Here is a 22,533-nt window from a genome sequence, read left to right as displayed (position 1 = left end):
ATTGTTTTATAACATTGCATATACTCATGCCATGACTCACAAATTATTTTAAATGTACATTTTCCATTTTATTTTTAGCTATAAAAAGACATAACTGAATATGCTTTCCTTCAAAAACACCTCCAGATTTAATAACAAAGCTCAACGAAACCCTAAGACCTGAAAAAGAAAAAATCCTGAAATTTGGTACTTGATCTAGGCTGATGAAATGATGGCTATCAATTCCTGCTACATTTAGGTCATGAATCAGTAACTAAACCACCAAGACACAACAGCTTCTGTATGGTTTGGGATCCCTGTTATTTAAAGGGTGGGATGCCAGAGTGATAAGTACAGACCTAGCGTCCATACTGATGGCAAAGATTAATTCCCCTTATAATGGCTAGTATATTTATATACTTTAATGGTGGGTCTATGAATTGTTTTTAAGTCATAAATCAGAGCCTAGTCCCTAGGGGGATTTTAAGTTATAAATTATGGCCTAGTCCTTAGGGCAATTTTAAGTTGTAAATCGGAGCCTAATCCCTAGGGGGATTTTAAGTTATAAATCAGGGCCTAGTCCCCAGGGAGATTTTAAGCTTTAAATCAGGGCCTAGTCCTAAGGGGATTTTAAGTCATAAATCAGGGCCTAGTCCTTAGGGCAATTTTAAGTCATAAATCAGGGCCTAGTTCCTAAGGTGATTTTAAGCCATAAATCAGGGCCTAGTCCCAGTGGGGATTTTAAGTTATAAATCGGGGCCTAGTCCCAAGGGGGATTTTAAGTTATGAATCAGGGCCTAGTCCCAAGGGGGATTTTAAGTTATAAATCAGGGCCTAGTCCCAAGGGGGATTTTAAGTTATAAATCAGGGCCTAGTCCCAAGGGGGATTTTAAGTTATAAATCAGGGCCTAGTCCCAAGGGGGATTTTAAGTTATAAATCAGGGCCTAGTCCATAGGGGGATTTTAAGTTATAAATAAGGGCCTAGTCCAGGGAAAGAAGAGATCCAGAGGACAATATTGTTTGTTGCTAAAGACTTGTTCTTTTTATGCCAAGAAAGTTATCCTATATACATGGCTTTGGAAATTAGATAGTTTACACCAACATTAATGGACAGTGAAGCAACTATGATTTCTTTCCCCACTAGTTTTAATACTTGTGTAAATTTGCATTCACAAGCAGACACAGGTCAGCTACTCATTGAATGATAGCAGGCCCACTTTGGCCTCTTGCTAATTTTTTGTGGTTTGATGCTTTTGTGAAGTCCATGACATGTTGACTTCACAGTGGTTGTTGAAGTAAAGTCATTCTTTTCTAGATTATTTGTTTTATTGTAGATAAGATGTCTCCTGAACATCTGGGGCGTGATGATGTTCCTTCGCCTGTCATGGGTAACAGGACAGGCTGGGATTGGACTTGGCACTGTGATCGTCTTGCTTGCCAGTACTGTCACAATGATAACTTCATTGTCTATGTCAGCCATCTGTACAAATGGGATTGTAAAAGGAGGTAAGTAGTATCAGTGATTTTCAAAGTCATTGTAGACGAAGGATATTTTATTAAGTGAGGTATGCTCTGTAATAAGTGTTGTATAAAACTATGAATAAAGTAAATTTAAGGTCATATGCTTTTTCATTTCTAATTGCATTGTGGTAAGGCATTTGATTCCCTAAATGCTCATTTAAGATTGATGTTGTTGGTGTTGTTGTTGTTGTTGTGGGGTTTAGCGCCATTTTTCAGCACACAATAGGCTATGCATGGCGGCAAGTATTAATGGTGGAGGAAGAACCCGGGAAAACCCCAGGAAGAACCACCAATCCACAAGAAGCTACTGGCAAGCTTTCTCACATACCCACATTTGCCAAGCCCGAGAATCGAACCCACGCAGACAGAGGTGAGATGGCAGTGATCCGTGATGGAGAGCGCTTTAGACCACTCAGCCATTCGGGGGCCCCACTTAAGATTGAAGTGCTGTGGTAGAGTAGTATTTACCTAGCGTCTCACCAGCATGCCTCCATAAGCACACATCTCCACAGTGGAGAGGGTCAGGAGACATCGAGGTGATTGACAGTTAAATAGTGAATGCACGACAGCCACCAGGTAAAAACTGACATGTCAGAGTGATTCAGAATTTGATACTAAATAATTAAATTGCCTTGTATTGATTTTTATGTTTAGCCAACAAAATATCATTTCGAAAGTGTATGTGTATACAATACATGAACACGTAAGAAAAAGTTTTCTTTTGCATGATTCCTGTTTGTCTTTTTCTCCATTATCAAAGGTCTATATGTATTCTTGATGCAATTTGATGCAATCTGAGCTAAGTAGCCTATCGAACCTATCACATAGTGAAATCCACTAATCAGAGCAGGTGGATTTCACTACGTTCTTGAGTCAGCCTTATGTACTGACCTTCAAGTTTCTATTCAATTACAAGTGTGTCAAAAGAGAAAGATCTTGATTTTGGATTGATTTCACAAATAGGATACACATTAAAATGTGTTTCAAGTAATATTTCACTTGCATCATTTGTTATGCCTTTCGAAACTACCAAATTCCCTCCTCCCTCACACCTTTGATGTCCTGTCAGTCTTGGTCCAACTCAAAGTATAGAATATTCTGACTGACAGAAATGATTTGGGTATCTGAGTGGGAATACTTATTGGGAGGGATTTCACCTTGGACTGACAGAAGTGACTTGGGTATCTGAGTGGGAATACTTATTGGACGAGGGATTTCACCTTGGGCTGAAAGAAATGATTTGGGTATCTGAGTGGGAATACTTATTGGAGGAGGGATTTCACCTTGGACTGACAGAAGTGACTTGGTTATCTGAGTGGGAATACTTATTGGAGGAGGGATTTCACCTTGGACTGACAGAAGTGACTTGGTTATCTGAGTGGGAATACTTATTGGAGGAGGGATTTCACCTTGGATTGACAGAAGTGACTTGGGTATCTGAGTGGGAATACTTATTGGAGGAGGGATTTCACCTTGGACTGACAGAAGTGACTTGGGTATCTGAGTGGGAATACTTATTGGAGGAGGGATTTCACCTTGGGCTGAAAGAAATGACTTGGGTATCTGAGTGGGAATACTTATTGGAGGATGGATTTCACCTTGGACTGACAGAAATGACTTGGGTATCTGAGTGGGAATACTTATTAGAGGAGGGATTTCACCTTGGGCTGAAGATTAGTGGTAAGAAAAGTGAAAGCAACTGAATAATAACATGTAAAAACTACATAATTAACCCACCATTTCTTTGCAGACTCTTGGAGTACTGTTACTGTATCCTGATAAAATTGAGTTTGCATAATCAATGATTTCTAATTTTCAGTTAGTAGTGAAACTTTTGTATGTTCTTGAAGTAGGCTGCACAGATCTGACAGTGTTATAAATTGGTTTATTGTAATAGGCTGCACAGATCTGACAATGTTATAAACTGGTTTATTGTAGTTGGCTGCACAGATCTGACAGTGTTATAAACTGGTTTATTGTAGTTGGCTGCACAGATCTGACAATGTTATAAACTGGTTTATTGTCATTGGCTGCACAGACCTGACAATGTTATAAATTGGTTTATTGTAATAGGCTGCACAGATCTGACAATGTTATAAACTGGTTTATTGTAATAGGCTGCACAGATCTGACAATGTTATAAACTGGTTTATTGTAGTTGGCTGCACAGATCTGACAGTGTTATAAACTGGTTTATTGTAGTTGGCTGCACAGATCTGACAATGTTATAAACTGGTTTATTGTCATTGGCTGCACAGATCTGACAATGTTATAAACTGGTTTATTGTAATAGGCTGCACAGATCTGACTGTTATAAAATTGTTCCTCATGTATCTCAAAAGTCTCAATTCATCTTCATTATTTACTATATAGTTTCACATCATTGTTCTTTATGATTTCATTTGAAAAGTTCTAAGCTGGACTTTATGACAACAGTTAATCGGTAGACTAATGATGTGACTTTTTTTATATCAGAACTCCATCTATCATGCATCTGTCTGGCAATTTTTGTAACTGACACTGATGTTTGACATTAGTCTGCTATTATGACTCTGTGGTCTTACACTAACAGAAAAGAGTGGGGAAAAACAGATTTTGTAAAATTCAACAAATAATTTATTTCTCTCGAAGACAAGTGAAAATTATAAAAAGAATTTATAGTATTGTTAATTAAATCCCAAATGGTTGAAAATGTTCTATCACCAGAAATACTAAATAAAGTTCAGTTAAATTCCAATGGTATTAATAAAAAAAAAGGTTAAATTCCAAATGTGTTGATGCCTGTAGTGACCCGATGTGTGGAGATGTGTCAACAGTTTTTTTCTCTCACAATAATATAATCCTAGATGTCCTTTTCTGAAATCACTAAAATTCAAAGTAATGTTCCAGTCCAAATATATTATAGATGAGCACTTTGTATTTCCAATGAATAATAATTTGAATAAATAATTCCTCCACAAATACTGAACACAGTTGTCTCAAATGTTAAATGCAAGAATGAGTAATTTCTCAAGTAAACAACATTATATAAAAACGAAGATAAATCACTTTTTGAATTTTACAAAGCTTTGTGATTTTCACTCTTTTCTGTTACTTGTTTTTAAGAGCATAGACTTGTAACAAATAATCATGGAGAAAATAAATAACAATACAGATTAAATATACATAACTCTGTTATGTCTTTAAAAGGACTTAGTAGATTCAAATATAATTTTGGTGGTTATTTTCATTCACTTAGTGTATTCATTTAAAGTCCCACTATTTATCAGAAATTTCACCATTCTGCTAATCTAGCTGAAGTTTTGAAGGAAGGAAATGGTTGGTTAAAAACCTGTGTGCCACCTATTAATTCAGTCACTGAAGTTGCTTTTATTTCCATTTGTTTTTGGGAACAGTAGTAGCATTCCGCAAATTCTGCTAGTGACTAATTTATTAACTGCAACACTCGTACCTGACAAGTAAATTGATTAGAGAGGGCAACAGATCTGAGAAGTTTGAAATTAGATCAGTTTGTACACATCATGCTCGATCATTTTCCTTCATTTCATATACAATTTATTTATATTTGGAACCAGGTAATCTAGAATAATTAATATAATGATAAAATAATAATATCACATGGAATCACTTACAGTATCCATCATAGCATGGGATCACTTACAGTATCCATTATAGCATGGGATCACTTACAGTATTCATCATAGCATAGGATCACTTACAGTATCCATTATAGCATGGGATCACTTACAGTATCCATCATAGCATGGGATCACTTACAGTATCCATTATAGCATGGGATCACTTACAGTATTCATCATAGCATGGGATCACTTACAGTATCCATTATAGCATGGGATCACTTACAGTATCCATCATAGCATGGGATCACTTACAGTATCCATCATAGCATGGGATCACTTACAGTATCCATCATAGCATGGGATCACTTACAGTATCCATCATAGCATGGGATCACTTACAGTATCCATTATATCATGGGATCACTTACAGTATCCATCATAGCATGGGATCACTTACAGTATCCATTATATCATGGGATCACTTACAGTATCCATCATAGCATGGGATCACTTACAGTATCCATCATAGTATGGGATCACTTACAGTATCCATTATAGCATGGGATCACTTACAGTATCCATTATAGCGTGGGATCACTTACAGTATCCATCATATCTGGGATCACTTACAGTATCCATCATAGCATGGGATCACTTACAGTATCCATTATATCATGGGATCACTTACAGTATCCATCATAGCATGGGATCACTTACAGTATCCATCATAGCATGGGATCACTTACAGTATCCATCATAGCATGGGATCACTTACAGTATCCATTATAGCATGGGATCACTTACAGTATCCATTATAGCATGGGATCACTTACAGTATCCATCATATCTGGGATCACTTACAGTATCCATTATAGCATGGGATCACTTACAGTATCCATTATAGCATGGGATCACTTACAGTATCCATCATAGCATGGGATCACTTACAGTATCCATTATAGCATGGGATCACTTACAGTATCCATCATAGCATGGGATCACTTACAGTATCCATTATAGCATGGGATCACTTACAGTATCCATCATAGCATGGGATCACTTACAGTATCTATTATAGCATGGGATCACATCTGTTTACAACAGTGACATTCTCAAATCTTGTGTTCGAGCTCTTGACTGAGATTGGTTGACCCACACATGTCACCGATCAGCACGAGATTAATTTGTATGTATGTGAAAATGTCTGCATTTCTCAGTTTGAGGGAGAAATTACATGGCTCATAATGTGATGAATTGTTGATATTATCTAGTTTTAATAGCACCCAACAATCTATAGGATCAATATCTTTAAAAATTCACTATTAATCAGGTGATTTGGCATATTTTGGTGTTTTGCACATAATGGCAGCATTGGAGCTTTAAGACACAAGATAAAAGAACATTTGCTTTCCTTTAAAGAAAAGATGTAATTGTCTAACTTACTTGTTATTGTCAACAGTTTAGTGTATTAATGCTCTAAGTATTCATTATACAAAGAGATAAATGTTTTGTATTTGGGATTATTTTTTTGGCCCTGCAAGAAATACTTTGTCTGATCTCAGTTATTCTTATATATAAATTTATCAAAAAGTTCAGTAAAATTAATTTGTCGTGTTTTTTTCAATAATCATGTGTACATCCCCTCCATTGCAGTTTTCTCTTGCTCTCATGATGTTGTAAACTGAACCTGTAGTTATTTAGGAGGATATCCAACTCACTGAAAAATGGAACTGCTCTGGTGACCTAGTGGTTAAACCATCCACCCCGGATGTGGGAAGTCATGGGTTTGAACCCCAGCCAAGTCATACCAGAGACTTAAAAAATGGTACTGCCAGCTGCCTCACTAGGCGCTCAGTATAAAGAGGTTAGTGTTAGGACTGGTTGGCCTGGTTACAGGATTATGTGACTGGGTGAGAAATGATGCTATATGTTTGCAGGATGATGACCCAGTACTTGACATCACTATAATCTGCCACACTGCAGACATTGTAACGATGTGACTATATGACTAAAAAATTTTTAAAGCTATGTTACAAATCTGAAACACAAATAGACGCTGAAAAATAGCCACCATTTACTAAAATGGAAAAATTTTTTTACAGCTCTTCTTAACATGTACTGAACAGTACTTGACAAAATTTGACAGAAAGCACTTCTGATTCACCATTAAAAATGGCTGCCATTGCTAAAAAATAGTGTTATGTATATTTAAATTAATTATTTGTCTGTTATTTTTTTAATTTTTTTTATTGTAATGTAACTTTGTTTCCTGAATTTGAATTGTCCAGAAATTCAGTTCAGTTCTGTATGACTTGACTGTCATTTTTTTTAATAAACCTAATAATAGAAACACTGTATCTAGTTTCTGACCTTGATTCAGAACCAGTGATAGTTTTGGTAAACAACTTTTTTAAAATATTCTTTCTCAGAGTAAGAATTATTAAGTTAAGTCGAGGCCATACCTGGACAACATGATAATTATCATGTAACAAACTTCCATTCCTTCTGGAAAGATGAACTCTTGACCTGGATCTGGGCATCTGTTTTGCATTTTAGTAAATTTTATAACTCATGTTATGATAAAGGATTGTCAGTCAGGCTCCAAACATGTTGTGACCAGTATGAATTAAAATTTTATTTTATTGAATATCAAGTGTTTCTTTTCCCTAGAAATGTATAGGTACTCTTACAGAATTCTTGGATAAAGACATTTGTTGGAAGTTATACTGAATTCAAAATTGAAATAATATTTTCTGTGATTCAACAAGAAACTGTTGACACGTCTACACTTTGAAGGTTACAACAGACATCATTGCCTTCCCTTTTGGATTTCATCAGGACTCGATCTCAGTTTCATTTAGGACATTTTATTACTAGGACTTCTCTTTTTTTAATTCTTGGACTATTTTTGGATTTAATTTGAAATACCATAAGTTATTTTTCTCATTTTTTCACTTTTATTTGAGGGAAATAAACTATTTGTTAAATTTTACAAAGCTTGTTGTCTTCACTCTTTTATATTACTTTTTATAAGAGCCTAGACTCGTAACAAGAAAATTGAGGTGCTCGTTCTTTGGATATATGAATTTTGGCCAAAATATTTCAGAAAACTTTGTTTTTTTATTTTAAATTCCTCTAGTTTATGAAATCTTTTAAATCCCAAGTATTGTTTTGCATTTTAGAAATCTTTAGTGAAACCAACAGGCTTTTTTACATTGTCGCCAAAAGTGGAGATCTTTCTTTCAAATCCTACCCAGGAACAGTTAGACCTTTTGAAACTTGCCAGACAATAGGACCTTTCTGAGGCAAACGCTTCTTTAATGAAGCTAAAAATAAAATATGTTTTGGTGCAGTGTTTGGTGGAAAAGAATGTTCTGGATAAAAGTGTTTTGGTTTTGATCAGTAAGTCCATTTCAGACTCTGACATAAAAGGAAAGGAATTAAAATTAAAATACAAGATGGAATTAGAGTTAAGAAAGCTGGAACTTTAGAAAGATAAAGAAGAAAAACAAACGCAGTTGCAATTGGAGAAAGAGAAAGAACAAATGTTATTGGAGAAAGAGGAGAAACAGATACAAATGCAATTACAGAAAGAACAAATGCAGTTACAAGCAGAGAAAGAGGAGAGAGAGACAAATGCAGTTTATTACTAGGCAAAGACATAGCTGGAGACAAGGTTGTGGTTAATCCACTTGTAACTGACAGGTCTTGTTTGGATCAGAAAGTTGATCCTATTGAAAAAGAATTCCCTGATTTATTCCCAGCTTGTGCAGTTACTAGTGCTATGACAAAGAAAGCTCTTGAGAATGATGTTGATCAGGAAAGTATTCCTTTAGCTGACAAATGTATTGGTCAGGCTTTTGATGAGGTCACTTTCCTTGTTTGGATCAGTCAGAAGAATTGATCACAGTGATCCTCTTGTTACTACTCATTCTCTTCGTTCTAATCAGGGTGACAAACGACAATCACTTGTCATGAACAGGAAAAAGATCCTGAGATCTGCTGTTTGTTTCAAAGAGCAATTAGTAAAACTGAAGCCACTGAAGTACCTGTCTGTCATTTCATGAAAATGGGATTCTTCTGAGAAAATGGTGACCTCCTGAGGTACCTGCTGGTGACGAATAGTCAATGAACTATCAAATTTTAGTTCTGAAACCTTACAGACAGGAAATACTTAGTCTGGCCCATGAAACTCCATTGGCTGGTCATTTAGGTATTAATAAGACTTATCACAAGTTTAGAATCTTTTCTACTGGCCAAAAATTTAAAGTGATGTTTGTAAGTATTGTAGATCTTGTCATACTTGTCAAATTGTGGGAAAATCCAATCAGAAGATACCTAATGCTCATCTGCAACCTATTCATGCATTTGACGAACCATTTAGCAGAATTATGGTAGATTGTGTTGGTCCCTTACCTAAGACCAAGTCAAGTAACCAATACTTGTTGACCATTATGTGTGCATCAGCAAGATTCCCAGAGTCAATTCCTTTGAGGAATATTAAAACTAAAATGATAGTAAAACTTTTGATTAAGTTTTTTACTGAATTAAATGGCCTTCCCAAATCTGTCCATTCTGATCAAGGGTCAAATTTTATGTCTGGAATTTTCCAGCAAGTTATGTACAAATTAGGCATTCAACAATTCAGATCTTCTACCTATCACCCTGAGAGCATACATGCCAACCATTATTCTTTTGGCATAATCATTATGCTTTTTTTCACTAAATTACAAATATGCGTAACTGTATTCAGATTACATTTTTTTGGTATATCCCCCTCCCCAAAATATTAATCATATGTTTTCTCATTTTTATTAACATTCCATTAATCCCACAGACCATATTCTAGAACAGATGGCTTCTCTGTAACTACGACATAAGAGTCCAAAGATTTGCATGCACTTTCCTAACAGTATTATGTTCTATTTATAGCAGTTGCCCTATTTCTAAGAAACATGCTGGTTTCTACTTTCAATTTTTGACCTCGGTTTCTATTTATTACAGCTGTATGGCTTAGTTAAGAGAGAACAGACTGGTTCTCTAACTTTTAATCTTTGCTCGCAGATTCTTTGTTCTACTTCATATCTGATACAGATCCAGTCTGTAGGTATTTGGTGCAAAAAGTCGTCAGATTGATTCTAGTCGATGCATGTGTTAGAGGAAAATTATTTTTAAAATAATTTCACAGATGGATTAGGAAAAGACAAAAAACCAATTCAGAGATGAATACATGAATTACACAATACAGCATTCCATTCTAGGGCAGCTTCACGCCCCTTGCAGGCTGCGTGGAAAGGATTTAATATTGGTCATGGTGGTAAAACAAAGAAACCGTGAATTAGCTCATTTTACTAACTCCAATACTAAGGTAATTTCTTATTTACAACAGAACTAAATTGTGAACATGAATTTTATAAATGCAGAGGCGTTATCTACCAAGTTCTTAATAGAACACAGACTACACCTAGCGATAGAAGACTACATTGGTCCTTTGTTCAAATGGATGTTTCCTGATTCCAACATTGTAGAAAATATGCATGTACAAGAACAAAATCATCTAATATATTTAGGTGTTTAGCAGAAGATACTTCACTTAAAATTGCAGAAGCCATGAAAATTGGGCCGATTAGTATTGCAACAGACAGGAGTAATGACTATGACAAAACGTTGTACTCTGTGTAAGAAACTTCAACACTGAAAAGGGCAAAGTCAGAGTGCTCTTCTTTCATTACCAGAATTAACAGTAGATTCCAGTGGAGAAAATACTTTTTTTATTTGCTTGATAATGCTTTGAATAAACATACATTGGCAGAACTGTGTGGGGTTTTCAGCTGATACTGCATCAGTGATGACTGGAATTCATAAAGGAGTTGCATTCTATATTTTGAAAAATGTCTCCATCATTGTACATATCAGGTTGTCTCTGTCATATGATGCACCATGCTGCAAAAAGGCTGCTGATAAATTAGAAGAACTCCTGAAGTATCAACTTGGCACTCTACCTGACAATGTACTTCATGCAGACAGAGTTAATTATTTTCATCTTATTTCCCAGCTAAAAGACCCAATAACTGTAAGATATAAATTTCCTCTTCTTTGTCAGGTTATAAAAAGAATATTGGTTCTTTGCCATTCTAATGCTGACTGTGAGAGATTGTTCAGTGTTGTTAACAATAATACAACTGAATTCAGATCCAGGTTCTGTAACCTAGCACTTAGTGCTCTCTAACATTCATAGTCTCAGCTGGTACAAAGTGTTTTAAAATGCAATATGATACTCTGTTGCTTTTTAAAGCTCAGAGTGCTATATATGAAAACTTGAAGAAGCAATTGATATTAAGTCCAGAGGGATAAATAAATCATTTTGTACATATGCTCATTTAATTTTTTTCATGTTATATTTGGATTACTCATTTTCTTCTCAGATTACTCTTTTTGTCCACTTGGATTACACTTTTTCCTCACCAGGGGTTGGCATATATGTGAGAGCCAAGGGGCTTTAGAAAGATTTCCCCAAACTTTGACAAAATATGATTCGGTCATATTGTTTCAATACAGGCAAAGACTGGGATGAAGGCATTCATTTACTTTTGTTTGCTGTTAGGGAATTAGTTCAAGAATCTTTAGGATTCAGTCCCTTTGAACTAGTTTTTGGAGATACTGTGTGTGGACCATTTTAGCTGTTAAAAGAGAAACTTCTTTCTAATGAAGATACTGAAATTGATCTTCTTGATTATGTTTCCAATTTTAAGTACAAGTTGTCAAAGGCTTGTGAGGTTGCAAGAACTAATCTGCACTCTACTTAGTCAAAAATGAAAGTAAGATATGATAAAAATGCAAAGGAAGGCGTTTTCAGCCTGGTGATAGAGTTCAGGCTCTCTTGCCCATACCACAAAATCCTCTTCAGGCCAGGTATTATAGTCCTTATATAGTTGACAAGAAAGTAAATGATCTAAATTATATCATAAATACTCTTGGGAGGTAAAAACAAAAACAACTTTGCCACATAAATATGTTAAAAGAGTATGTTGAGAGATAGCCAGGTTAATCATGCAATTAATTTAGTTGTACCTGTCACACTCATTGAGGATTTAAGCAAAGGGATGCAATCAGACTCTACTGATTTTGGAGTGACAAATCTTTGGAATTCAGAAATTATGAATAATCTGGACCAGAAACTTTCACATTTGCAACAACAAGAAAGGAATGAACTTTAACAGTTAGTACTTGAATATGAGCACTTATTTCCAGATGTTCGTACAAGAACAAACAAAATATACCATGCTGTTGAAATTGTACATTCCATACCTGTGAAACAACACCCTTACAGGATGAACCCTTTCAAACAGGAATACTTGAAAAAAGAAATTCAGTATTTGCTGGAAAACAATTTCATAGAGCCTATTAAAAGTGACTGGAGTTCACCATATATACTTGTTCTGAAACCAGATAAAACTTTCCATATGTGCACTAATTATAGGAAGGGGAACAGTGACTAAAACAGATTCATTTCCATTACTAAGAATCGATGACTGCATTGATACAATCGGAAATGCAAAGTATGTCACCAAATTTGACCTTCGGAAAAGATTTAGCCAAATTTCACTGACAGAAAGGGCAACGGAAATTTTGGCATTCATGACTCCAGATGGGTTTTATCAATATAAAGTGATGCCATTTGGGATGAAAGATTCACCAAGTACTTTTCATCATCTAATGAATATGATTACCTCTGGTCGAGATAATTGTGATGAGTACATCGATGATGTCATCATCTACAACTACACCTGGAAAGAACATTTAGCAACAATTCAGAAATCTTTGACAGACTCACTGATGCAAGTTTGACAGTTCATTTATCCAAAAGTGAGTTTTGCCATGCTTGTGTAACATTTCTAGGACATATCGTGGGACATGGACAAGTTAAACCTATAGTTAGCCTTGTTGGCTATCTCTGAATTTCATGTGCCTATCACTAAGAAGCAACTGATGTGATTTTTAGGTATGGCTGGATACTATTGGAAATTTTGTTATATTTTTTCCATAATTGCTGAACCCCTGACAAATTTATTGAGCAAGAAAACCAAGTTTTATTGTACTGAAAAATGTCAGGAGGCTTTTGGTAAGTTAAATGCCATACTTAAGAGTGCACCAATTCTTACAGCTCCAAATTTCAGTCAGTCATTTAAACTGTCTGTTGATGCTGTTGGGGTTGGAGCAGTATTGGTTATTGATTCAAGAAGATGAAATTGGTGTTGATCATCCAGTGTGCTATTTTTCTAAGAAATTAAATAAGCACCAAAGAAATTATTCTACATTCTAGAAGGAATGTTTGGCTTTGATATTGGCATTACAACATTTTGAAGTTTACATTATTAGTTCAACTCCTTCTTTGATTATTGTGTTTAGTGATCACAAATATATTATGGTAATAACATAGTAGAAACATTGTTAACCTAATAAATATATCATCTTGCTAACATCACTAACTTGCTGGAAAAATATGGTATTAACATCATCAACTTAATATTTGAAATGATTATATTAGACTAATTAATGGTTGGCAAAAAGAATTCCTGTCTGTCAGAATTCTTTCTTTACTTTTTTCATAATGTTTTCTCAACTTTACATTTAATAGGCTATATTTTGTTTTATAAGGCCACCATGAGTAATGGCTGGAAGAGTCATGTGACATCATGCTATATTTTCTGATAATAGCCACTAGGCAGTGATGAGTAAATGATAAAGGGTCCACTTGGGCCTCTCCTTTCATATTGGCTGCTTCTAGTCAAAATTCATGCAGATTTCATATTTGCTTAGATATTACCTTCCTCTGCATGTATCTTTGTTTTTTATGCATGGCAATCAACAGAATGTAAACTGAAGTAACAGGGTGCCCCGAGTGGCCGAGTGGTCTCAAGCGCTCACCGTTCTGGGTCACTGCCATCTCACTTCTGTCTGCGTGGGTTCAAGTCCAAGGCTCTGCTAGTGTGGGTATGTGGGAAAGCCTGCCAGTAGCTTCTCGTGGGTCGGTGGTTCTTCCCTGGGTTTTCCAGGGTTCTTCCTCCACCAGTTATACTAGGTGCCATGTATAGCCTATCTTGTGCTGAAAAATGGTGTTAAACCCTAGAACAACAACAACAACTAAAGTAACAGCTAAACTATGTTGCTGTGAATAAAGTTTACCACTTGTAACTTTTTAATCATTTTTTTGAAGTAATAAATTAAACATAGATTTTTATTTTTTATCTGTAGGAGGTGTCTATTACATGATCTCACGCAGTCTGGGACCTGAGTTTGGTGGTGCCATTGGTTTAATTTTTTCTTTAGCCAATGCAGTAGCTGTTGCCATGTATGTTGTAGGCTTTGCAGAGACTGTGCGAGATTTGCTGAAAGTAAGTTGGTCTTTCTACACTATTGTACCTTATATGAAGTGGTGCACTCATTTGGATTTTATGCTTTTCATGAATGAATGGCCATTTCAAAATTTGTTTACCCCACTTTTAAGGTATATAGTAATGAATGTATTCAACAGGCTTGCTGGTCTTCAGTTTGTTCATCCATCCTTCCACCCAGCACAATCTTGTTTCCAGCAAAATCTTGTCAGTACAGTTTGTCTCAGTTATTGATTGATTGCCATCAAACTTGGTAAATAGTATGGACATCACCTGAAATTACGTTGCTTCCATATCCCTACCATGAAAGTATAGTGATTTGGTCATATTTTAACATAATGGTCTGTTGAAATTGGATTAGTTGTTTTGTGCCCTTTAGAAACATACACCCAGTGGAAAAGGACCTGGATAAAATATGCCTAACTCTTTCTCACCTGTTTATCAGCCAGTTATAATTAATTTGCTTGTAATTTTAAGTCTTTATGACTTAGATATAGGAGAAGCTAAGTGACATGTAGCAAAAGTTTTATGATGTTTGTGTGGTCAGACATTGCTGTTCTTGTCCAAGATCACTGGTATTTTCAAGACTGCTTTTTTTAATACATTGTCAGGCCAAAACAGATATGTAAGTATGTAATTACTTTTCACATGGAAAATATCTTTAACTAGCATTTGAATTTATCTAGTTCATGACCCCAGTTAAAATTTGACTAGTCAACTATTGTTTTTCTTGGGTATAAAAATGTAATAAATATGTTATTAATTTTTACCCACTTTATTATCAGGCTTGAATCGAGTAACTGTTTAAAACAAATGAAGTTAACTGTCATTGTGATATGTTCTTGCGTGAAGAAAAGCAGAAAAATTAGTCAAAAGTTGACACAAATACTAAGTTTTAATTGATGTTGAACTTCAGAGCTTGTCAAGAGTAGAATAAATGCACTTTAGTTTATTCAGTTTGTTAAGAGTAGAAAATACATAATGATTGATTCAGCATGCTAAGGGTAGAAAATGAACTCTGGTTTATTCAGTTTGTTAAGGATAGAAAATGTTTTCTGGTTTATTCTCAGAGTGGGAATCAGCATCTCTTCAGAACAGGGATGGGAATGTTGCAAGGTGTGGGGCTGGAGGTGTTGGTGGGGTTGATTGGCGGATTGTACCTTCTTACAAGGTGTCCACTTTATTTGGTTATCGTTATTTAGAGGGTGATCGCCCTTGGTGTTGTGGCCCAGACTGAGTAAATATTAATATAAAGTCTGAAACTTATAGATGGAATAAATAGAGATCTGAGCAGATATATAGAACAGAATGACATGAGCCGCTGTACATGAAATACAACAATTTAATTAATTACATAAACAACTGTGATAATATGTTACATTAGGAAGATACACTTCTTTTGAAATAAATCATTCACTGAATTTGAAACACAAATATACTTATAAAAGAAATGCTACATTATTATGTATGAACATTCAACAAGGTTAAGCAAACTTTTGAGAATTGTAAAACTGTGAAATTTTGTATTGACTATGATTCTGTGTATTGAATTGAGATTACCTCCCTATGTCAGAATCCTGTCGCATTCTGCATTAAAATTCATTGGCTTAGAATATGATTCAGTTTCAGATGGGAAACAGAGAATCTCCTTTTGCTTGTATAAAGAATGTCAGAGGAAAACCTTTTTTGCTTGTGGCACATATTATCACTTGATCAAAAGAGTGGACTCTGAAATTAAAATGAATTCCTTGATATCTTCAAAACAGTATTTGCAAGATAGCTGTGTTGTAGCTTTCAAAGAAAAATGCTATTAACAGTGAATAATTAATATGAAAGTTCTATTTGATTTTAGGTCACAGGGAGCTAATTATATTATACAGAACAAGCCTTTATGTGGTGGTACATAATTAACTGTATTTAAAAGAATGAAGGTAAAAAATGCTGGAAAAAATGGGTAAATTGTTTGCATTACAGCAACACCCAGACATGTGCAGTAGTTGCATTTCCATGAATGGTCATGTAAATCAAAATCATGTAACAGAAAAGTTTGGTTTTACTGCTTATAATTTTCATACAAAATACACAACTTTAACATCATTCATTATAGCCATTTGTGAATCCTAGCATGTTTTGTTTTAGACAAATAATTTCATTATTTTTTAGTCTCAATAAAAAATTAAATTTAAACAAAATATCATGAAATCATGCAAAATTTGCATCAGCTGAAATCTTATAAATTGGCAGAAACATATACTAGGCTTGAACATAAAACAATGTTCATTTTGTCAATATTGCTGGATGGGTAGATTGTATGCAATACTAGGCTTGAACATAAAACCATGTTCATTTTGTCACTGTACTGGTTAAACTGTATGAAGTGCAAGACTTGGATATAAAACCATGTTCATTTTGTCACTGTACTGGTTAAACTGTATGAAGTGCAAGACTTGGATATAAAACCATGTTCATTTTGTCACTGTATTGGTTAAACTGTATGAAGTGCAAGACTTGGATATAAAACCATGTTCATTTTGTCACTGTACTGGTTAAACTGTATGAAGTGCAAGACTTGGATATAAAACCATGCTCGTTTTGTCACTTACACTAACACTGCATGGGTAAATTGTATGCAGTACTAGGCTTGAACAATGGCAATATCGACTGAACATTTCTTCAAATAGATGTTAATACAGATACCTTGGTAAATATAGCTGACAATAAAGATCATATAAGCAGAGGAATGGAGTGGTTTAAAGGTCAGAGATGAAGGTCACAGAGGTTGTTTATTTATGTGTTACTAGGGTTGCAGTGACATGTTTGCAGGTGAGATGTCCAGGCATATTGGCAAGTCTATAAAGACATTTAGCCCACATAATTAAAGAAGCTGAGTTAGAATGGGAAAATAGTATCTTTTAGGCTAAAGAAGTCATAAAAGATTCAAATTTGAACTAAATAGTTTTCAAAAAGGAAATAGGTTTCCACAAATGAATGTGGAAGAGACTCTTTAATTTTCCTTTTAACTCATTATTTAGTATAATTTGATCAGCTTTAAGTACATTATAGCATTCAGCTCACAGTCTGCAAAATAGTACATAGCACAATCCTGCAATAGTCCAGTTAAAATTTGCTCATTTTGCTTTTGCTGATGTTAATGCTCTGTGATGAATTTGTGATAAGTATATGTCACCTCTTTTGTTAGGCCCATGATGCCTTGATGGTGGATGAAGTAAATGACATCCGTATCATTGGTGTGATTGCTGTAACAGTCCTGCTTATCATTGCCTTAATTGGCTTGCGTTGGGAGGCTAGGGTAAGCTGTCACCCATTTTCTTATATAACGCCATAAATAAATAAAAATTGTGTTATCTCCCATAATTAGCAAGCCATTATGTTTAAATTTTCTCATTTTTAGAGCAAGATAATTATATTGTACTCTTACAGTATTAGCAGATTGCAGCGGCAGTGTCATAGAAATTCTGAAAAATTTAATGTTATTATTATAGTGTAGTGTTTTGCTTCCTTCATCAAGATATGATTATCTAACCTCATAAGTCTGTTATCCAACCTCATATGGTATCAGAATTGCATTTTGATTAGTAAATCACAGTTCTTACATGTTTATATGATGTCTGTACATAGTTGACATCACTTAACAAACATGATGTCACCGACATATACATGACACTACATTATATATATGATAACACACACACATATGTGTATGTATTAGACACACACACACACACACACACACACATGCATGCAGACATACATGACAGTACATTACATGCATATTGTTGTTGTTGTCCTTCAGTCCAAAAATGACCATGACATCTCTAAATGGTTTGATATCTGTGAGAACATGAATGGCTGAGCAAGCCAGTTTCTGCTCTGAACTGTCTATGGCACACTTGACAGAAGATGCTGCTTGTTTTTTTTTGATCAATAGAAGATGTACTGCAGCTCGGAGATTTCCGCTGCTCAAACTTTAGCACTGCAGCTGAAGTTCACTTTTGTTCAGAGTTTGTGGTTACAGTATGTGTTAGACTCCACCAGGTGGAACGATCCTGTGTGTGATCTTCTCAAGACTCATGGTCAGTGTTGAAGAATTTCTGGGATGACCTAAGGAAATCTTTGAAGGATTCTTCTGACCATCCTGAGATCACTTTCTCTCCTTCAGCTCACCATAGAAGATCTTCGGTAGATGGTCTTCTGACATCCTGATGGCATGGTCTGCCCATTTTAACTGTGATTTCATAAGCAGAGTGTGGTTGGTTGGAATGCCTGCCTATGTTAGAACTTCAGTATCTGGGAACCTGTCCTGTCATCTTATTCTCATCAGTTACTTTGAACAGCTCATTTGAAAATGATTCAGCTTCATGGCTTTGCATCTGTACACTGTCCAGGTTTCACATGAATACAGCTGGGTCAACAAACAGTGGCTTTATTGACCTTAAAGTTTGTATATAGACTGATCCCTCTGCATCCCCACACATTTGCATGCAGTCTGCCAAAGGCCATGCTTCCTTTAGTAATTCTGGTATTGGTTTTATTGGCAGTGTGAACTGTACTTGACAGTTTGCTGCCGAGGTGGGTGAACTTGTCCAGTGTCACAAGGGTTTGGCCATTTTCTGTGATTGAGGGCTCTATTTAAGACTTTCTTGGTGCAGACTGGTGCATCACCTCTGCTTCTTGATATTGAAGGTGAGACTGAAATTGTCACAAGGTAAAGAGACTCAGATTTTGCAGTCAGAAAACATTTGTCAGTGAATTGGAGATCATGAACTGTCACTTCTTGTAAGTTAGTCTTTATCTGACCTCTCCTCAGATTGAAGAGCTTTTTGTCAGTCTGGTTTGTAATGTTGATCCCAATTTCATAGTCATGGAAGTAAGTATGGAATTGAACAAAATATTGAAGAAGGTTGGGGCCGACACACAACCTTTGTTTGACTCTATTGGAGTATGGTTATGATGACTTGCATTTTTCCATTACATGGACCTGCAGGACATGCCTGACATCACATAACATGACGCTACATGCCTGACATCGCATTACATGACACTACATGTCTGACATTGCATAACATGACACTAAATACATCACATTACATTACATATGTGACACTGCATGCATGCCATCACATGACACTACATAAACATCACACTACAATATTGACACTACTTACATCACACTACGTACATGACACTACATACATCACACTACATAAATAACACTACATTCCTGACATCACACTACATGCCTCACATCATGCTACGTACATCACATCACACTACATACATGGCACTACATAACATTATACTACATACATGAGACTACGTGAATGACAGCACACTACATGCCTGACATCATTCTACATACATCACACTACATACACACATTACACTACATCACACATTACACTACATACACACATTACACTACATACACATTACATTACATACACATTACATACACATTACACTACATACACACATTACATTACATACACATTGCATACACATTACACTACATACACAACATTACATTACATACATCACATTACATTACATACACATTACACTACATACACAACATTACATTACGTACATCACATTACATTACATACACACATTACACTACATACACAACATTACACTACATACATCACATTACATTACATACACACATTACACTACATACACAACATTACATTACATACATCACATTACATTACATACATTACACTACATACACAACATTACATTACATACATCACATTACATTACATACACATTACACTACATACACAACATTACATTACGTACATCACATTACATTACATACAAACATTACACTACATACACAACATTACACTACATACATCACATTACATTACATACACACATTACACTACATACACAACATTACATTACATACATCACATTACATTACATACACATTACACTACATACACAACATTACACTACATACATCACATTACATTACATACACACATTACACTACATACACAACATTACATTACATACATCACATTACATTACATACACATTACACTACATACACAACATTACATTACATACATCACATTACATTACATACACATTACACTACATACACAACATTACATTACATACATCACATTACATTACATACACATTACACTACATACACAACATTACACTACATACATCACATTACATTACATACACATTACACTACATACACAACATTACACTACATACATCACATTACATTACATACACACATTACACTACATACACAACATTACATTACATACATCACATTACATTACATACACATTACACTACATACACAACATTACATTACATATATGACATCACATTACATAATGATATTACAGCACATGCATCATTTTACCTACATGACATTACATCACATGACATCAGAGTACATACATGACATCCCAATATATGCATGACAAATGCCACAAGAACAGAGTTGCTGTCGCCCACCTGCTGAAACTGTTGCTGAGGTTTTGCAGATAAAGTGCAGAATTTGCACATTTCCTTTTTGTATCTGCAGAAGAAATTTAATTAATGTTTATTTGGACTACAGCATAGTCTTTGGTTGCACGGACACATTTAAGATATCTGAATCATTTTATTTAATGTAGAAGAGTAAGATTTAGTCCTAGCTGACTTAACTGTTCTCCATCTAACAAATCTCATTTTATTTTTAGACGCAGATGGTGCTGCTTGTAGTGTTAGTGACGGCTTTAGTTAATTTTGCAATTGGAACATTCATCCCGCCAAGTGAAGAAGAATATGCAAAAGGATTTGTAGGATACAGAAGTAAGCCAACAGTGGAATATATAAATATATATATATATATATATATATATATATATATATATATATATATATATATATATATATATATATATATATATATATACATACATACATACATACGTACATACACATACATACATAGAGAGAGAGAGAACTATAAATATACATCAGACAGAACGGAAAGTGCTATTACTGGATTCTATTGGAGAATGCTTGATACATGTAATAGTAGGCAGAATTAATATTTAATACAAATAATACCATCATACAGGTTAGAGAAGTTTTAATTCATACTCTACGGAGATCAGAACCTAGGTCCATGAGTGAATGGCACCCATCGCCTTGCCTGCACACACCAGTCCATATTCCATCATGGCTAAGCACACATCACCAAAAAATTATGCAGCTGAGTCAGTCTTATATGTAAATATAAACCAGACAGAACGAAAAGTTCTATCCCTGGATTATATAGGAGAATGCTTGATAGTAGTAGGCAGAATTAATATTTGATACAAATAATACTATAATACAGGTTAGAGAATGTTTAATTCATACTCTATGGCTTCTTGAAACTCTTGTGTTTGATGGACTTGTCTGGTATTTCATCAATTTTAACAGGCACATGTTCTGAGCAAGCAAATATTGGTCGTAGGATACTCCAGAATATTATATCAGATTGTCTTTCATTGTGTATCCATGAAACTTTAAAATAGACATGAAGTAAAATTCAAAGCTCACTGTGTCTAGTTTATAGATTGCTTCTTTGTTGAACAATCAGTAAAAGGTGCCCCCAACTAAACTAAAGGAAAAATGACTAGGTGTTGTTTACATATTGTTTTTTTTCATTGGCAATCAATAGCTGTGTCACCAACTACGCTTGTTGTAGCTCAGCTGCCTGATGACTATACTGCTTACAATTAATTGATTAAATGGGGTAGAGAAGGGCAATTGAATCTATTACTGAGAGGGCAGAGGCCAGTTTTTATGTACAAATTTAATGCCGCAATCAGCGACCTAGTATAAAAAAATCATAAAAATCAAATACACAAATGAGGTCAAAAAGGTCCATATTTTTAAATGCCTATATTAAAAACAAAGCATAATAATATTATCCACTTGACCAGAGAAGTCAATGGCAGTTCACAGCAGAAGAAGTTTATGCACCCCAACCCCCAATTCTATCAGCAATTTTCATGTCCAA

The 22,533-nt window shown here is 35.0% G+C and overlaps 1 protein-coding gene across 1 annotated transcript in view; it reads left to right on the top strand.

Annotated features, from left to right (window-relative positions):
* Positions 1–22,533, top strand: part of LOC149800611 (solute carrier family 12 member 2-like) — a 202,134-nt gene that overhangs the window by 59,043 nt on the left and 120,558 nt on the right. Inside the window, exons 3-6 of the mRNA XM_089954605.1 lie at positions 1,315–1,486; positions 14,338–14,477; positions 17,677–17,787; positions 21,221–21,332. Coding sequence (XP_089810731.1) covers positions 1,315–1,486; positions 14,338–14,477; positions 17,677–17,787; positions 21,221–21,332 — 535 coding nt within the window. The remainder of the gene's footprint in view (positions 1–1,314; positions 1,487–14,337; positions 14,478–17,676; positions 17,788–21,220; positions 21,333–22,533) is intronic.

Source organism: Sinohyriopsis cumingii, chromosome 4 (assembly GCF_028554795.1).
Source record: "Sinohyriopsis cumingii isolate HCF-2022 chromosome 4, ASM2855479v2, whole genome shotgun sequence".
Lineage (NCBI taxonomy): Eukaryota > Metazoa > Mollusca > Bivalvia > Unionida > Unionidae > Sinohyriopsis > Sinohyriopsis cumingii.
Note: the sequence above shows the minus strand (reverse complement) of the source record. Positions and strands in the feature narration are given on the sequence as shown.